A 16,183-nucleotide genomic window follows, 5' to 3' on the forward strand; every position below is an offset into this window, starting at 1 on the left:
GTCCCTGCACACGGTCTCCCAGTGAAAACGAATAGCTAATAAAAATCATAAAATCTATTCTCATGACTGAAACATGCTGATAGAGCTAATCATAATAAACGCATGCGCAAAATGGGCCAGAGGTTTCTCAGTTTCGTACATTCATAGCGGAAGTAAAGGCAAATCATCCTTCAAAGTAAAACCAAGAATATCAGGTGAGAGAGTGCTGCAGTTGTTTGTTGTATATTACCTAACCACAGAATTAATGCTATCATCATTTGTCCTTACAGAAGGGCTATTTCATTACTCCATTGACACATTTTGATAGTTGCGTAATAAATGCATCTTCTGTTATTTAAAAAAGACAGAAATCCAGGAAAATGAACGAAAACGGGGGAATATCCAGCCTTTTCAAAAAGTTAATTTTTTTCTAACAATGTGCATGTATATATTCATTCGATGAACATGAACTGATTATTTTGCCTGGAAGTTGTGTTTTTCGTTTCAGCTAACTTGATCCAACACCTCCCATCAATTTCACCGAGGAAGACTTCCGGTGGTGTGTCATGGCGGTGGCATGGTGAATCCTAGAGAAAGGGAAAAATACTCGCCCCTTCCGTCCTTTCTCATCCATTCAGGGCATTTTTCATGTACAAATAAGCCTGTCAGCTCCGGCTTCATACCTTGGACTTACCCTTACAGCTTTTCGTGTCCCTCTAGCCGGCCATGGCGGCTCACAAACCAGTGGAATGGGTCCAGGCCGTGATTACAAGATTTGATGAGCAGGTAAGATGGGCTGATTCAGTGGATGGGTGTAGCAAGTTTCGTAGAGTCTCAAAGCCTTACTATGCTTCCTGACGTTACGTGTGTACGGATGAAAACGATTTTAAAGTAGATTTATTCGCCGTCAGGTGTAGTTTCCCTACAGACACAACGAACTGTGTTGGGTGTTCTAGCTGCAAAGCACTGAAGACGGGCTCTGTCGAGCTAGCGCCGTCTCTACAATCAATTAGCACATTTATCCCGCATTTCACCCGGGATTTGTAAAGGCAATGCCATTCAACCACTATAAAAATCCACAATAAAGCGATATGTCAGGGACGTGTCAACATACACACGGTGCTGCGGACAATTTCCAGTTTCTTAGCTAGCGGTCGTTTCATGCCAGCTAGGAAGCTAACTTTAGCAGGCCCAGTTTTATATGTAAACAAATGAACTTAAGTTATTAACGTGTGAGAGAACGAATGAAGCTGGAGCGACAGCTTACTACTCTGCTAGTTAATATCTGAACAACCACTCTGACACACTATTTGTGTGCTTGATACAGCAGGTGAAACTTCAATGAAGCTTGGTTTTCCCTTTATCAGTCAGCTATCACTTTCTTTGTATACTATGCCCCTGGTTGTATTTATTTATCTATTTTTTTTAAACAAATCTGCTGTTTCCTATTACTTTTTACATTTTATTATTGTATATTAGTTTGCAGAACTCGCTTAATCTGTCGTTAAAGGACTGTTTCAGTCATAAATTGACGTACTGTATGTTAAAACTTCTTGTTTGTAACACAGTTTGTTTGAGTTGCTTACAGCTGAACTAACTGGCTATTTTAAATGACTGCATACTGTCTTACTGAATGGAAATATGTCAGACAGTGTGAGCTGAGAACGATTTTTGTATATGATGGTAATTGGAAGTTTTTGAAAGTCTGCTTGTTGTGGTAATTGTCAGAGATCATGTTTTGTAGCTGGGTTTAACAGCTCAGCTTGGATTATTACAGTTAGAAGAAAGTGGCTTTGGGTATTATACACTTCTTAGTTATCGTTACCCTAAGCTCCAAATAAAACCTTTTGAGGAGTTTAGTTTAGTTAATCTGTTAAGAAACCTATTTGTTATTGATACTAATCAGTATCTTACACATATTGTGAAAAATATTAAACTGTTGTTTATACGATAAACAAGCTCTCTGACGCACAGATGATGCCTGGTGATTAACTACACTAAATATGATAATGATAATCATAACGATAGCAGTATAAATCATTTTAATAGTAAAAATATTTAAAAAATGACTTGCTTTGTCACAGCTTCAGAGCCTCCTAGAAAAATAGATGAAAAGAATGGGAAGAAATGTGTGTGCAACCACACAAATTGGGATTCTCCTTTCCTGGCTGTGAGTGTCATTGTGCAAAGTGTATTGCTGTGGGTAGAAAGCAGAGCTAAAGAACCAACTGGTAACACTTAATGTTTCATTTCTATATTGCATGGAGCGTGTGCAACCATGTCTGTCTTGTATTGGTGGTATTTAATTTGACCTAGTGTGATGTTTAAAATTCAGATTTTTCATCTTTCATTGACTGTAATGGCATTCTGGTATTACAAACATGGGTTAAACTCTGCCTCTCTGAACCGTTTTCTTTTTTTATTATTTCCACTAGAAACTTAAACAGAACTATTGTAATAAATAGTGTAATAAATATTTGCATATTTCCCAGATTTGACTTGGATTGGTGGAAAGAAAAGTGAATATTTAGCTGGCAGTCAAACACAAAATTCTTACATTTTCAACACTCTCTGTAAGCCATTGACCTACACCACCACCTTGTCAATGCAAAATTCATGATATCTAAGTATTATATTTCTTACTCTAGCAAAGTGAAGGGGACTTTCTGCCTCTAGTGGCATTGAAACTATAATTCTTAAATCATTGATTTTTCTTTTTTTTTCCATTTTATTTAATGCTATGGGTAAGTCGAGATATAGACCACCTTTGGACCAAACATGATGACACATATTTATTGCTAAAGTATCAACCCCCAGCTGGTGTAACTCCATAGAATTTACACATGTTATAGTAATAAGTGCAATTTCTTATTTTACTTTTCTGTAATCAACTGCCCCTTTGAGATGCCAGGAAGCTTGTTTTTGGCAGTACACAGCCTGTATGGACTACATTTTGTGCCGTTTTATATGAACTAATTAATGCCTTAAAACTACATCTTCATGTAGATTGCATTGCACCCACGACTTAAATATGATTTTGGCAAAATGCCTTCACACTAAAAAATATTCTCCTTCAACTCAAAACTGAAAAAAAAAAAAAAAATTAATTTACATAGTTGTGTTTTTGACATGTTGATTTTTAAACCACATTTTCATTAGATTAAAAGTGTGTGAAAACAGGTCTTGACAAGAACATCTTAGTCAATGCAGTAAAGATGAGAGCAGTTCTGACTTTTTAAGATCTCATCAGAGGGCAAAACTGTTGTTGTCAAGTTGTTTGCTCTTCACATGTTTTCCTTTCTCTCACTTCCCATGCTTACATTTACTGTATCTCAAAACAGCCAAATACCCTAAAGCTGCTCTCTTCCACACATTTTCCTGTTTTGTTGTCAGGTGGCAAAACAAGCCGATCCTCTTTTGACAGAAGATATGAAATCACCACCATTTGAGGAAGTTCAATCAGCTGTTTGTAATTGTAGAAAAAAAAAGGGAATCACAGATGATTTTTATTTAACAGCTGATGATTCTGGTTCTGTTATGGATACTTGTAAAAAATTAAGTTGTATTCTTGAAAATTATATTTTGTTTTTTTGTCCAGATTAAGTATAAGAAATCTATAGAATCAGTCAGTCTAGTGCTGTGCGATATGGACAAAATTTTATATCCTGATAACGATATATATCCCGAAATAGTATTCTTTCTTAATATTTTTATATATATATATATATATATATATATATATATGAATGGCAGTTTTTGAATGGCAATGGCGAAAGAATAACCTATTTCAACTGAAAGGTTTTATATATCAGGACACATCCGATAACGATACATATGGCAATATAGTATTTTTTCTTAAAGGCCTACAGAAAGGTGATTTTTTTTTTTTTTTTTTTTTTTTTTTTTTTTTGCACAAAACTGAAATAGCAGATCGATTCCTTAAATACCATGGAATTTTTTTATGATTTTAAAATAATTTTAGGCCCCTGGATAGTCCTGATTAGGCCCAATAAACTATCACCACATTTGACTCGAATTTGGCAAACTGGAACGACAGGTGCGTGACGTCGCGAGTTCCAGCTGCTGGAACAATCACCAGTAGTTCTAGTAGCGAAGCCAGCAGTTTGCCAGACCTGGACAGCTTCTTCACGGCAAATTTCGATGTGTGCCGCGGGACGTCGCTTGGAAATATAAAACGTTGGGTTCAGTGCAATTTTTATTGCGAGTAGATGTACGAAGTGCGTGTGTTGCCCTCAGCAGCAGCAGCTCACACCACCGGGGGCAGAGGAAGCAGAGAGACCCGCGGTCTTGTGTCTGTGTCTCCCCGTTCGCCTGCCTCCTCTCTGGTGAAATCAGCCGGAGCCATCCCGCCGGGTTCAGCTCCCTGTGGTGCGGACAGGAATCCACCTGGCGGAGAGCGGACACACTCTCCGCCAGGTGGAGAGTGGAAATCTCGACAGAGCGATCATCAAGAGCCCCGATGATCGCTCTGCCGGCTGATTTCAGGGCAACCATCCCGCGGTGTGTCCTCTCTCCGCCAGGTGGATTCCCCCTGAGCGTCCGCACCGCAGGGAACTGAACACGGCGGGATGGCTCCGGCTGATTTCACCAGAGAGGAGGCAGGCGGACAGGGAGACACAGACACAAGACCGCGGGTCTCTCTGCTTCCTCTGTCCCCGGTGGTGTGAGCTGCTGAGGGCAACACACGCACCCACAGCACTTCGTACATCTACTCGCAATAAAAACTGCACTGAACCCAACGTTTTATTGCCTTCACCACTCAACAAGCATACTAATAGCGGCAGCCAGGAAAACCCATGGCACCTGTGACGTCACACGGAAGCCCCGCCCCCAGTTTGGAATTCCAGGAAGGATTTCCAAGCGGCAAATTCAAAATCGTCTGATTTTGCAGTGTCTGCAGTACTGCTTGTCATCGGGGATATCTTTGGTCAACGATTCGTTCAGGCTCGTTTGGTGTGTTTTTTTTTCTTCGTTTGTGGTTTTGAGGTAGTTTGTCGCATCTTCACGCCGTCTCTGTACTGTTCTTCATGTCGTGTCTTTAAGTGATAGAACAGATAAGACGTGTTCGAGTCGCTAGTAACGACTTGTTGGCGGCATGTTTTGCAAATTACTGTTGTCTGGTTGGTGTCTGACTCTTTAAGTCCAAACCAAAAGCACTCTATGGAATTCTGGTTCGCTCTTTTCGGCACTAATTCCTCTCTGGTTCTGTTTCCATTGTGTTTTCCATCCGCCAAGCTCTCCGCCTCTGCCATGTTGTTGTTTGTATCCATGCATGCTCCCCTAGCACTGCGGTAAATGCGGGTGACGTAAAAAGGCTACCGCAAAGTTGTAGCGTTGCTGCAGTTACATTTAGCCTTCATTCATTGTTCATACAAAGTGTAATTTTAATTAAAAGAAAAAAAACTATGTAAACAATAGAGGGCTGTATCGTACGGTTTACATTTTTATATTGCACTATGAGATATATCGTAATATCGTAAAGCACTAAGTCAGTCATGAGAAAAATTTCCCCAAAAAATCCTAAACAAGGAAAATCTGTCTTGGTTATGTTCTTCTCTTTTTGGGTGGGTTAGGGTGGTTGCTATTTGTCAGTTGTTTAAAAAAAAAAAGGATAAAAAATGGAGGGGGAAAAGTGCTTTTGCGCACCTTAAGAAGCTGTTGCACCTGCTGATTGACAGCATACATGGTCCTGCCAAAAGAGCTCTCAGTTGAAACAAACAAAAATAAAAACCCTAAAATGGTGAGAGAACATTATTGGCTCATTCATGTCTTAATGTGAGTTAATACTTTAACTGCTGATGAGAATTTGTTGTTATTAGCAAAGCAGAAAAGACTGAGTTTTGACCTCCCACCTCCTAGGTGCAGTGAATGCAACACCATGTTTTGGTTGGAGAAATGGATTTGGAGGTTGGATAATTCTACTTGGAACTCCACCTTTGACATTGTATTATTCTCCACATGTGAAAGACTCACTGAGATATTTTCAGTCCTTGGGAGCCCCAAAGTATATATACACCCAAATATATGTTATCAAAGACTTTTCTCATTTGTCTGCTCTTTTGTTTTTTACTTTTAAAATTCAAAATCGAGGAAAGAAAAACATTGTTTGGTGGGTATGTCCCACACTGTCAAAAATAAAATACTGTGTGATAAGTATCACAGGAATCATTTTTGATGATAACATCTATGGGAGTAAAGGCCATCCAAAATCAGTATAATAACCTCAATGTCTACACAACAACTATGAGGACAATAGTGGTGGAACACAATATTGTTGAGCTCATTTTCAGAATGATTTGTTAAAAGAAAAAAAAAAGGGCAATTAAAATTCAGCCAGGATCATATTCTCCTCCATGTTGAGCTGAAAGGAGGCCAGCTCCAAGGTTTTGCTTCACATTCTTGTGATGAGGTATAGTAGTCAGGAAGGGGTCACCATCAGCCAATGAGTATCATAAGGACTGCCTTGAGTGCACGGACTGGGATATCCTCCAAGGGCTGCAGGTGAACAGTGCCAACAGTGATATTGATAGGGCATCAGATGTCATTACAGATTACATCAATTCATTGGAATGACAGTGTCTCTACAGAAGACTATTCATTGCTTTCCTAACAGCAAGCCTCGGATAAACAGTGACATCAAAGCTCCTCTGAGCAAGAAGTAAGCCTATAGAGATGGTGACAAAGTCAAGCTCAGGGAGGTGCAACATGAGTTGAAGAAGAAACTGCACCAGACAAGTACAGAAAAAAGATGTAAAGAAGGCTGCAGCTTCATAACATCGGAGAGGTTCGGAGGGGGATGACAAACATTACGTGCTACAACAGCAGTGACTGCCAAACTACAGATGGTGATGTAGACGGAGGCAATGAGTGCGGATTTAACAAACTGGCTACTGATCACCCTGCCACTGTTAGTGTTGTCACCCCTGCCCCCCTCTATAGCACCACAATCTCTCCCAGCAGCCTGAACCTGGCATGAGTACCATCACCTAATACCGGTACCTGCACCTCCATTGCAACTCCCTGCTTGGCTCCTGTGGTCTTCATCTCAACTAATACCGACACTAATGATACCTCTTCCTCTTTACTCTGGGACACTCATCTTTACCATACTTCACTGTGGATGAGGTTAGAACACAACTATGGAGATTGAGGCCGGCGTAGGCAGCTGGACCTGATGGGATATGCCCAAATTTGCATAAGAACTGCGCTGACCAGCTGTGCGTGCCTTTCCAGAGGATGTTCAAGCAGAGCCTACAGCCAGGGAGGGTCCCGTTCCTGTGGAAGACCTCATATCTTGTCCAAGGTTGGGCGTTCAGGCAAGTTGAATAACTACAGACCTGTGGCCCTCACGTCACACATCATATAGACTCTGGAGCGGTTACCTCTAAAGGCACTCTGACTTAGAGTGGGACACGTGGTGGACCCCCTCCAGTTTGAACCAGGGAACACCTGGGGGCAGGTACGCGCTACACCGTGTCTACTCCCACCTGGATGATTGCAGTGGTTATGTGAGGATTATGTTCTTTGACTTTTCAAGTATGTTTAACAGCATCAGACCTTCCTTGCTGGAGGTTAAACTTAAAAGATGCAAGTGGACCCCTCTGTAACCTGCTGGATCACAGACTACCTGACAGGAAGACCACAGTTAGTCAGATTGAGGAGCTGTTTCTCTGACAAGGTGGTCAGCAGCTCTTGGGCACCACAGGGGACTGTTTAGGCTCCCTTCCTATCCCTCACAACAGACTTTGTGTACAACTCCAGGTCCTGCCACATCCAGAAGTATATGGATGATATGGCAATTGTGGCATGCATCAAGAGTGGACAGAAAGATGAGTACAGAAAGCCGATAAAGCCCTTCAGAGAGTGGAGAGATGAGAACTGTCTTCTGAATAGTGCAAAGACCAAGGAAATGGTGGTGGAATTTCGCAGGACCGGGTCTTCTCCTCAGCCAATTCCAGCAGATCCAGAATGTGGACATTGAGATGGTGGAGACCTACAAATATTTAGGTGTCCACTTAGACCACCAGCTGGAGCAGTCTTGGAATCTATGGCTCTTAGGAGGTTGACGTACTTTGGTGTCTCAGTGAGATGCTCCACATGTTCTACCAGTCGGATGTGGTGAGTATTCTTTTTTTATGCTGCTGTCTGTTGGGCAGGCAGCCTCGGGGAGAAGGACAGGAGGAGGCTGGAGAAACTGGTGAAAAAGGCCTCCTCAGTAATTGGACCTAAGTTGGACTCGCTGAGCTCTGTGGTGGAGAGGTGCACGTCTTATCTCATCTCATCTTATGCTTCGTTTTAAGAATAGATAAACCATAAATTACATAGTTTTGATTTAAGCCTGATTTATAGTCGGTGACGCAAGACGCAACGCGGTTGCAAGCCCCCCCTTGCGTGCTTGCGTGTGTCACCTCTTCTTTTCTAAACTTCACGCAAGACGCAAGCGCAAGCCACTGGCTGTGTTCGAAACCGCCTACTACTTGAAAACGGCATACTCATCGATCTGACAGTATGCAGAGCGTTTACACACAGTGCACTTCACTCCTGCCCGAGCCGAAATCAACCGGCCTGAAAAGCTGATTTCCCTTAAGCTATAAACTCTGTAAATATATAACTTTAGCAACATTTGAAACATTTTCAGGGGAGAAAGTAGGGGTGCGCGATCTGACGATATAAAATCGTGACTGGCGAGGAAGAGTGGAGAATCGCAGGCGATCTACCAAATTAGAGAAACCGTATAGATCGCCTTTGCCAATCAGCGCAATGATTTTTTTTTTTTTTTTTTTAATGCTGGTTCCCGCAGATGCGGCAGACGTAGGGCGTCCTTAACCTAACCGACCAATCATAGCGAACTGCGTGTCGTGACACTTTCTTACACGCCTCCATGTTGTGTTTGTAAAAACTTAGAAAACGCATGGACAGCCATGGCTGAAAGCCAAGCCGACGAGCTGGTGAAGAAGAGGAAATCCACCTCTGTAATTTGGAATTGGTTCGGGTTTTCTTCTACCCTAACCCACTGCTGCTGGTCCACATCAGGAATGGGAACAGCAGCAGCGGCACCATCCACAGCACAACCATAGCGGTGCACAGGAGAAACTCACGGCCAGCAGCAGCATTCTCGGGTCGGATGAGGAAACCGCTAGCTCGTAAGCTAACTACGGTGCAAGAGAAAAGGGATGCACCGCGACCGTGACAAACATTACACAGTTGAAAAGTATTCCTTTAGGGCCCTCTGGTGATGGCAGTGTGTGACTGTGGCTGCAGTAAATGAACATGCAGCGTTGCTCATCTGTTGCTAAATGGCATCATGAGGTGGAGTCAAGTCGTCATCAGTGGTTCGTTTTTCTATTTCCGGTTGCTTCACTCTCACTGTGTCAGATGTCATTAATTAAATCATTATTTCTCATCTTGAATTGGGTTACAGTTGAATTACAATGTGTTGATTGCCAAATTCTTTCTTTTACTCCTTAGCTCTTCTGTGGTTCAGCATGTCGACTTGAAGGGGAACTCCGGGGCATTTGAAGCGCATTTCCATTGCTAGAGGTTGTCAAATACTGATAGTAGGACACAGACAGGTGCAAATCTGCGCTCCCTGTGTGGAGATAGCGCTGTTCGCTCAGCCTGTCATGCGAGGCTAATACGTGGTGGCTAGGGGCAAGCGCTAAACCTTCCACGTAAAACAACAACTTGCACACTGCAGAAACGTCACACCACTTTATAAACCATCCGACAATAAAGTCACAAGCCTTACCATCAAAACCATATGCATGGTTCTCACAATACTGGCATGGGGACGTTACAAAACAACTTTATAAACAGCATGTAACTCACCGGTTAGTTGTACGCTCGCGCATGTGAAAGCCCAAAAGAGTCAATGGACGATAATCACATATACAAAACAATTATCTTCTCTAGAAAAACTGCGTTCAAGTATTTAAAACATTACAACAATATTACTGGGCATGAATCCAGTCAAAGAGAGACTTACCGAAGAGGTCCTGGCGGTGAATTTCCTTTCATCGTAGTAGGCTTGTCATTGAAAAAACCCGCTACTCCACCTACTGTCCTGGCGGTGAATCGCCACGCAGCACACGCAACCGCCGACAAAGCAAAATGAAGCATAAACGTCTCGAGCCATTAACACAAGCGCAAGACGCAAGCGCAAGGGCAGTTAAAAGAAGTATAACTCAGCCTTTAGTTGACCTCTTTCAGATGAGTTAATCGATGGTGAAAGGAATGCTTCTTCTCTGAAATCACTTGATTATGTAAATTATTGACTTACAAATAATGTTAAGGCCTCAGTATGCTTCTCCGTCACTATCCGTCTCCGTAGTCACGGAGAGGCTCTCCGTCTTTTCGAAGTTCTCCATCGGGATGTCAGATACGCAAAGCAATTCACCTCCCGATCAGTAGGCGTTGCTACGTTAGACGACCCAATCTCGCCACGTCTATCGTGAAAGTGGTTGATTGATTGTTCACCGTCCGGCTCCGTTCCACTCCTCACAGTGAACGATGGCAACCAAGAGAGAAAGACTGTTGTTGGAGTTGGAGCTTGTTGATTTTGAAATGCAAATAATTTTGACCAAATGTTGACCGGCACACAGTAAACTCTTTCAGAAATGGCGGTGTTGTTGTTCTGAGAGGAAGGCGCTAAATTGGAAAAGTGTTTCCGGAAATGATGTTGTTAGCCGACCAATCACAACCCTTGCGGTCTCCGTCGCCTCGACGGATAGATAGGAATTTTGACCGACGCACGTAAGCTACGGAGAGCGTCTCCGAGAGGGTCTTCGTTGACGGAGAGGGCTCTCCGTAGGCGAAAAACTACCCACAAAATAAAACCAAAGAAACAATAAAGTCAAATTACCTGTGACACACTCCCACGTGGTCTTTGTTGTTGATCAAGGTGTCTTATTTGACAGTTGCCAGAATATTATGACACTAATAATGATTCATACAAAAATATGAATAAAATTTGGCCCAACAGGAAGATAATTCTTAGAACAGATTGGTAGGCACTCTTAACTTGCCTGCTGTTACACATCAGGTCATCATATTTTGGAAGCCAGGGTACAGCGCATGCTTGGGTTATACTGAACATTATCGCTCAACTCTGTGGATACTCTCATACTATTGTTTTTAGTTCTTGCTATATGTAGCTTTAAAACTCCACAGTAAGAAGCTTTTCTCCTTCTTCGTGGGTACTGAAGACAGCAACCTTGTTTAAATTACTGTTTTAAATCTGTGATCTCATGGTTTGTGTTTTTAATACGGTCATTGTGAGCAGAAAAGTCTCAGATTCTGGATGCTTCAAATTAGATGAATATGTTTAGTGTAAGTTTACACATTGTACAATTGGTCATTTAGTATGAAGCATAGGCTACCGCTGCCTGCATGCAGTAGCCGATGGGCAGCACATTGATGCACATCTGGAGACATAAATTGACCTTCGATGGTAATTGTTTGAATCATGTTTTTAGTCGTTTCTGCTGCTTTGTTTTGTTAAGTTCAGTAAGCATGTACAGATGTTGATGGCTAAGTAAATGGACATGTTAACATTGTTCTCATTCTTTTTTTGTGGTGTTTTTCTTTAGCTTCCCATTAAAGTTGGACATCAGAACACCCACAGTAAAGTCAGCACAGAACACAACAAGGAATGTTTGATCAACATCTCCAAGTACAAGTTCTCCCTCGTCATCAGTGGTCTCACTACTATCCTAAAGAATGTCAACAACATGGTGAGTGAGAAAGGTCTTCTATCGAATGAGAAGAAGATGTAACCACTTTTTTTTAAAATGATTGGTTAATTTTGCCTTTAATCCTCTTCTTTCTGCACACTTCATTGTTCTGACTGTGAAACATTTTTTGACAGTCTTCGTTTGAAATCCTACTGTTGCATTCGGAAGTTCAAAAGCTAAGTCGTGTAAGAGTTCCCGGCACAATGTCACCTTCTGCCATGGTGTTTAGAGAAAAAAAGATGTTGAGAGAAGTAGGAACAAGAACAACTTTATTGTTTAACCAGTGCATTTCAGCAGGGTCATCTTAAAACATTCAATAACAAACATTTAAATAAGAAAAATACGCATCCGAATAAAGACAGAAACATTGAAAAAACAGACCAACCTCTGTACTGGAAAACACGGTATTAGCTCCCACTACTGCAGCTTTTCTCTAACATAGGTTTGAATTATATTATAATAATAATAATACATTTTATTTAAAACTGCTTTTCTAAATACTCAAATACACTTTACATAAAAACAACATAAAATCAGCAAAACAATATAAAATAGTACACTAAGAACACATTGGACTGAGGTCAAACATTAAAAGCAATTTTTAAAAGGTATCTTTTTGTCCGAGATTTGAAGGTGGACAAGTCAGTCCAGTCACAGATGTGTTTGGGGAGAGAGTTCCAGAGGGAGGGGGCAGCTGCAGAGAAGACTCTGTCGCCCCAGGTTCGGTCCTTGGTTCTGAATGGAGGAGTAAGGAGGTTAGAATCAGATGAACGGAGGCTGCGGGATGGATTATGGTGCTGTAGCAAGTCGGTGAGGTAGGACGGGCCCTGGTTATGGAGGGCTTTGTGTGTGAGGAGGAGGATTTTGAACTGAATATGCTGTGGAACTGGGAGCCAGTGGAAGTTCTAGAGGACAGGAGTGATGTGATCACGGGTGCGGGTGTGGGTGAGCAGACGCGCAGCTGAGTTTTGGATGTACTGTAGTTCATTTAAAGTTTTGGATGGTGTTCCGTAGAGGATGCTGTTGCAGTAGTCATTAGCCGCATTTGGACAGAGCAGTTCTAAGAACGCTGTTCGAATTTCGTTCTGATAACGGCCCTTCTCCAGGGGAACTGTTTCAGTTTGCATTCGCCAATGAGTCGAGACCTGAGAGAGACTGATGCGATGCAACTGTCAGCGACAGCGACGTGTTACTTTAGCGCCACATTCAACAACAAAACAAAACAAAACCCGGTAAAAGTAAGGAGAGAAGAAAAAAACGCCACAAAGAAGCTAACATGGAGAGCGGGGAGGTCACCGTGTTCATGGTCTGCATGATGGTGATATTAATCATGGACGATCACATAGGGCGTCTGACATGGAGGCTGGAAGAGCTCACAGAGAGAGTCAGGAGACGAAGGATGGAGCGCAGGCCATACTTTTTCATTTCATGAAGGAAGGAGAGCAGAGCGCCGCAGACAAAGGAGACCACGTGTCAGTTTAACTTATTAAACACGCGCTGGTTGTGTCTGTGTATATGAGGAAACATTTCAGCCGTGTCAGCATGACAAGGGGCGGAGCTACCGACCACCAAACACCTCCGGTCAGATGTGTTCCTATAGAACCCAGAAAAGACCCAGCTGAGGAGAAGGAGCTGAAATGGTTATAGGAACTGAGGGCCGTGGTCCCGAGTTCCTGTATGTGCGAATGCGGGAAAAAATGGCCCCGTGGATTAAAAGGTTATAGGAACTGCCAAAGGTTCCTACAGTGCGAATGCGGCTAATTCTGGAAGTGATGGAAGGTGTGAACGGGGGGGGTTTCAGCAGCAGAGAAGGAGAGTGATTGGCGGAGTCGGGCAATGAACTTGAAGGTATCGTGAGACCTTGGCGTTCAGAGTTACAGCCTAACATGCAGCAAGCAGGCTAAATATTGGTTTCATACAAGCAATATTCTTCTTACTGCCAGAAATGATGGACCAACTAGGTCTGGCATTTGTTTATGCATACTTTATAACGGAGATAGAATATGCACACATGCTGTCATATTTTTCGCACCGTGACTGAGAAACGGAGTACGCAACAGGCTGGTCTTTTTTTGGCTTTTGGTGGTAGTTTGGTTATGTTGTTTAGCAAGGTGCAGTCTCCTGTTCTTATTGGCAGGTGTGATTTTTGTTTTTTCCCCTCACCCCTGTAGATCAGCTGCTGTTTGACTGCGGTGTCTGTGCAGGTAAATTCAATTTTTGATTGAATAAGCTGTTGCCACATAAAAAAAAAAAAAGAAAATCTTGAGGACTGCTTGTGAACCTACATGACTTTTAGAAGTGCCAACTGTAAGCCTTAACTCTTCACTTCTGAAGTTGATTGACTTCATTGTGCATTTAAGGTTCACCTTGTAAACTCTGAAATCTTGCTGGTTACTTAAAATACACCTCACAACAACAATAATTCACAAAAATATGAAATATCTTTCATTATTTGTCATCTTCATTAAAAAAAGAAAAAAAAGTCACCAGTGTTAATTTTCATGAGTCTAGTTATATTTTTGTTGTACAGAGACATAACCTGGTAATGGTGCGTAATGACAATGAATATTTTAGACAATATTGTGTTTTGCCATTCTGTCTAAAAGTTACCGTTGTTGCATATTTGTTTTTTGTCTGCATTGTGCAACCCAACTGTTAATCTTAATCTTAATTTCTGAAGTTCTTGTTTTGCAGTAGAATGAATAAAAACGTGAACAGCAATTAACCAAATAAACTTAAAAAAAAAGAAAAGAAAAAGGTTAAAGGAATGGTTCGGCGTAAAATGATAATTTGAGCATCACATGGTCATGCCACATAATTTATATGGGTGATGAGCCTTTCTCCGAAAGACCGCGGCATTCCGAAGTTGGCTATTTTGAAGTGTTTTGTTAGAAACGCAGCCAATGCAACTGTACGGGGCCAATTTGGAAAATATAAGAAATCGGTTGTTTTTCCGCGATAAACAAGCTCAAAAGCGCTACATACTTCAGCTGTGTCATAACAAAGGCCTCGTCAAGCAAACTGAGGCACAGAGAAGTTCATCGGACCCACACAGCCTTTCACTGGCTAGTGTTTTTTGAGGCATCACCGGTAGTTCCAACTCCTGCCTCAAGTTATCAAAGGGAGGCTGAGACGCAAATATGGCAGAAGACTACCATAATTTTTTCGAAGACGAGCCATTTGCGTTTGAAGGCCAACCATACTTGTTTGAGCCCGAATATACAGACGAGGAGTTGCGGGAACGGGAGGAACAACAGAGCTGTGCGGAGCAAGCGTCAGTGGGCGCTTCTGCTCGGTCGCGTACTGGAGGTACATGGTGGTACGACAACCGGTGAAAACACAAGCCAGTGAAAGGCTGTGTGGGTCCGATGAACAGTTCTCTGTGCCTCGGTTTGCTTGACGAGGCCTTTGTTATGACACAGCTGAAGTATGTAGCGCTTTTGAGCTTGTTTATCGCGGAAAAACAACCGATTTCTTATATTTTCCAAATTGGCCCCGTACAGTTGCATTGGCTGCGTTTCTAACAAAACACTTCAAAATAGCCAACTTCGGAATGCCGCGGTCTTTCGGAGAAAGGCTCATCACCCATATAAATTATGTGGCATGACCATGTGATGCTCAAATTATCATTTTACGCCGAACCATTCCTTTAAATGCAATATAATAGCTCACAGGAAATAACTTAAACTTTCTAAAAAGAAATAATTTTAAAATAATTTGAATAAGCTGCATTGAAAGGGCAGAAATAACCTGCCAATAAAAAAAAAAAAAAAAAGAAAGGTGAATTTCAAGGCTTGCTGCTGGTATGCCCACCAAAATATAAAGTAACTGTGAGACAAAAGTTTACAAACTCCTCCATGTCCAACAAGATGAGCAGGTATTCCACCTATTTTAGAAAATTCATTTCAGAAATTAAAACAAAATGAAGGATGTCCCGATAAGGTTTTTTTTGCTTCAGAGTCATTTGATTTTGAGTATCTGCCGATACATAGTCCCGATCCGATACTTCTACAGTTCATTAAAAAAAATGAAGAACGGCGAAGAAACAGATACAGGATGTCCCTGATTTTTTTTTTTTTTTTTTTTTTTTTTTTTAATTTTATCATTTAACACTTATAAACAGAGCACTTCTGTGAGGCAGCATGAACAAAAAAAGTAATCAAGTAATAGACAAATTCTTCACATTGTAGTTTAGTGCAACAATGCCTAATATAAAAACGAGCAGCAGCTCAACTTGAAATACCTGGCAGGCAAATAAAAGTGCCACAGTGTTATAAAGTAAGGCCAGTAATGTGCTTTTGGGAACTGCACTCCTAATTCTTACTCTCCTCCTCTGGCTTCACGGAAGGAAATGTAAGTTTTCCTTGATGAAAACCAACATCTTGACCTTGTCAGGTTTGAGCCTGTTCCTGTTCTCATCAAGGATGTTAGCCATGTCCTTGCCACCTCTT

General features: G+C 41.8%; 1 protein-coding gene across 5 annotated transcripts in view; it reads left to right on the forward strand.

The window, feature by feature from the left end:
• Positions 1-512: 512 nt before the first annotated feature.
• Positions 513-16,183, forward strand: part of nf1a (neurofibromin 1a) — a 130,033-nt gene continuing 114,362 nt past the window's right edge. For all 5 annotated transcript variants that reach the window (XR_012770315.1, XM_075474156.1, XM_075474158.1 and 2 more), the window contains exons 1-2: positions 513-765; positions 11,589-11,732. Coding sequence is in view for 4 of the 5 variants with exons in the window: in XM_075474156.1 (XP_075330271.1) it covers positions 706-765; positions 11,589-11,732 (204 nt within the window). In the remaining variant the exon portion in view is untranslated. The remainder of the gene's footprint in view (positions 766-11,588; positions 11,733-16,183) is intronic.

Source organism: Odontesthes bonariensis, chromosome 9, assembly GCF_027942865.1.
Source record: "Odontesthes bonariensis isolate fOdoBon6 chromosome 9, fOdoBon6.hap1, whole genome shotgun sequence".
NCBI classification, from domain to species: domain Eukaryota; kingdom Metazoa; phylum Chordata; class Actinopteri; order Atheriniformes; family Atherinopsidae; genus Odontesthes; species Odontesthes bonariensis.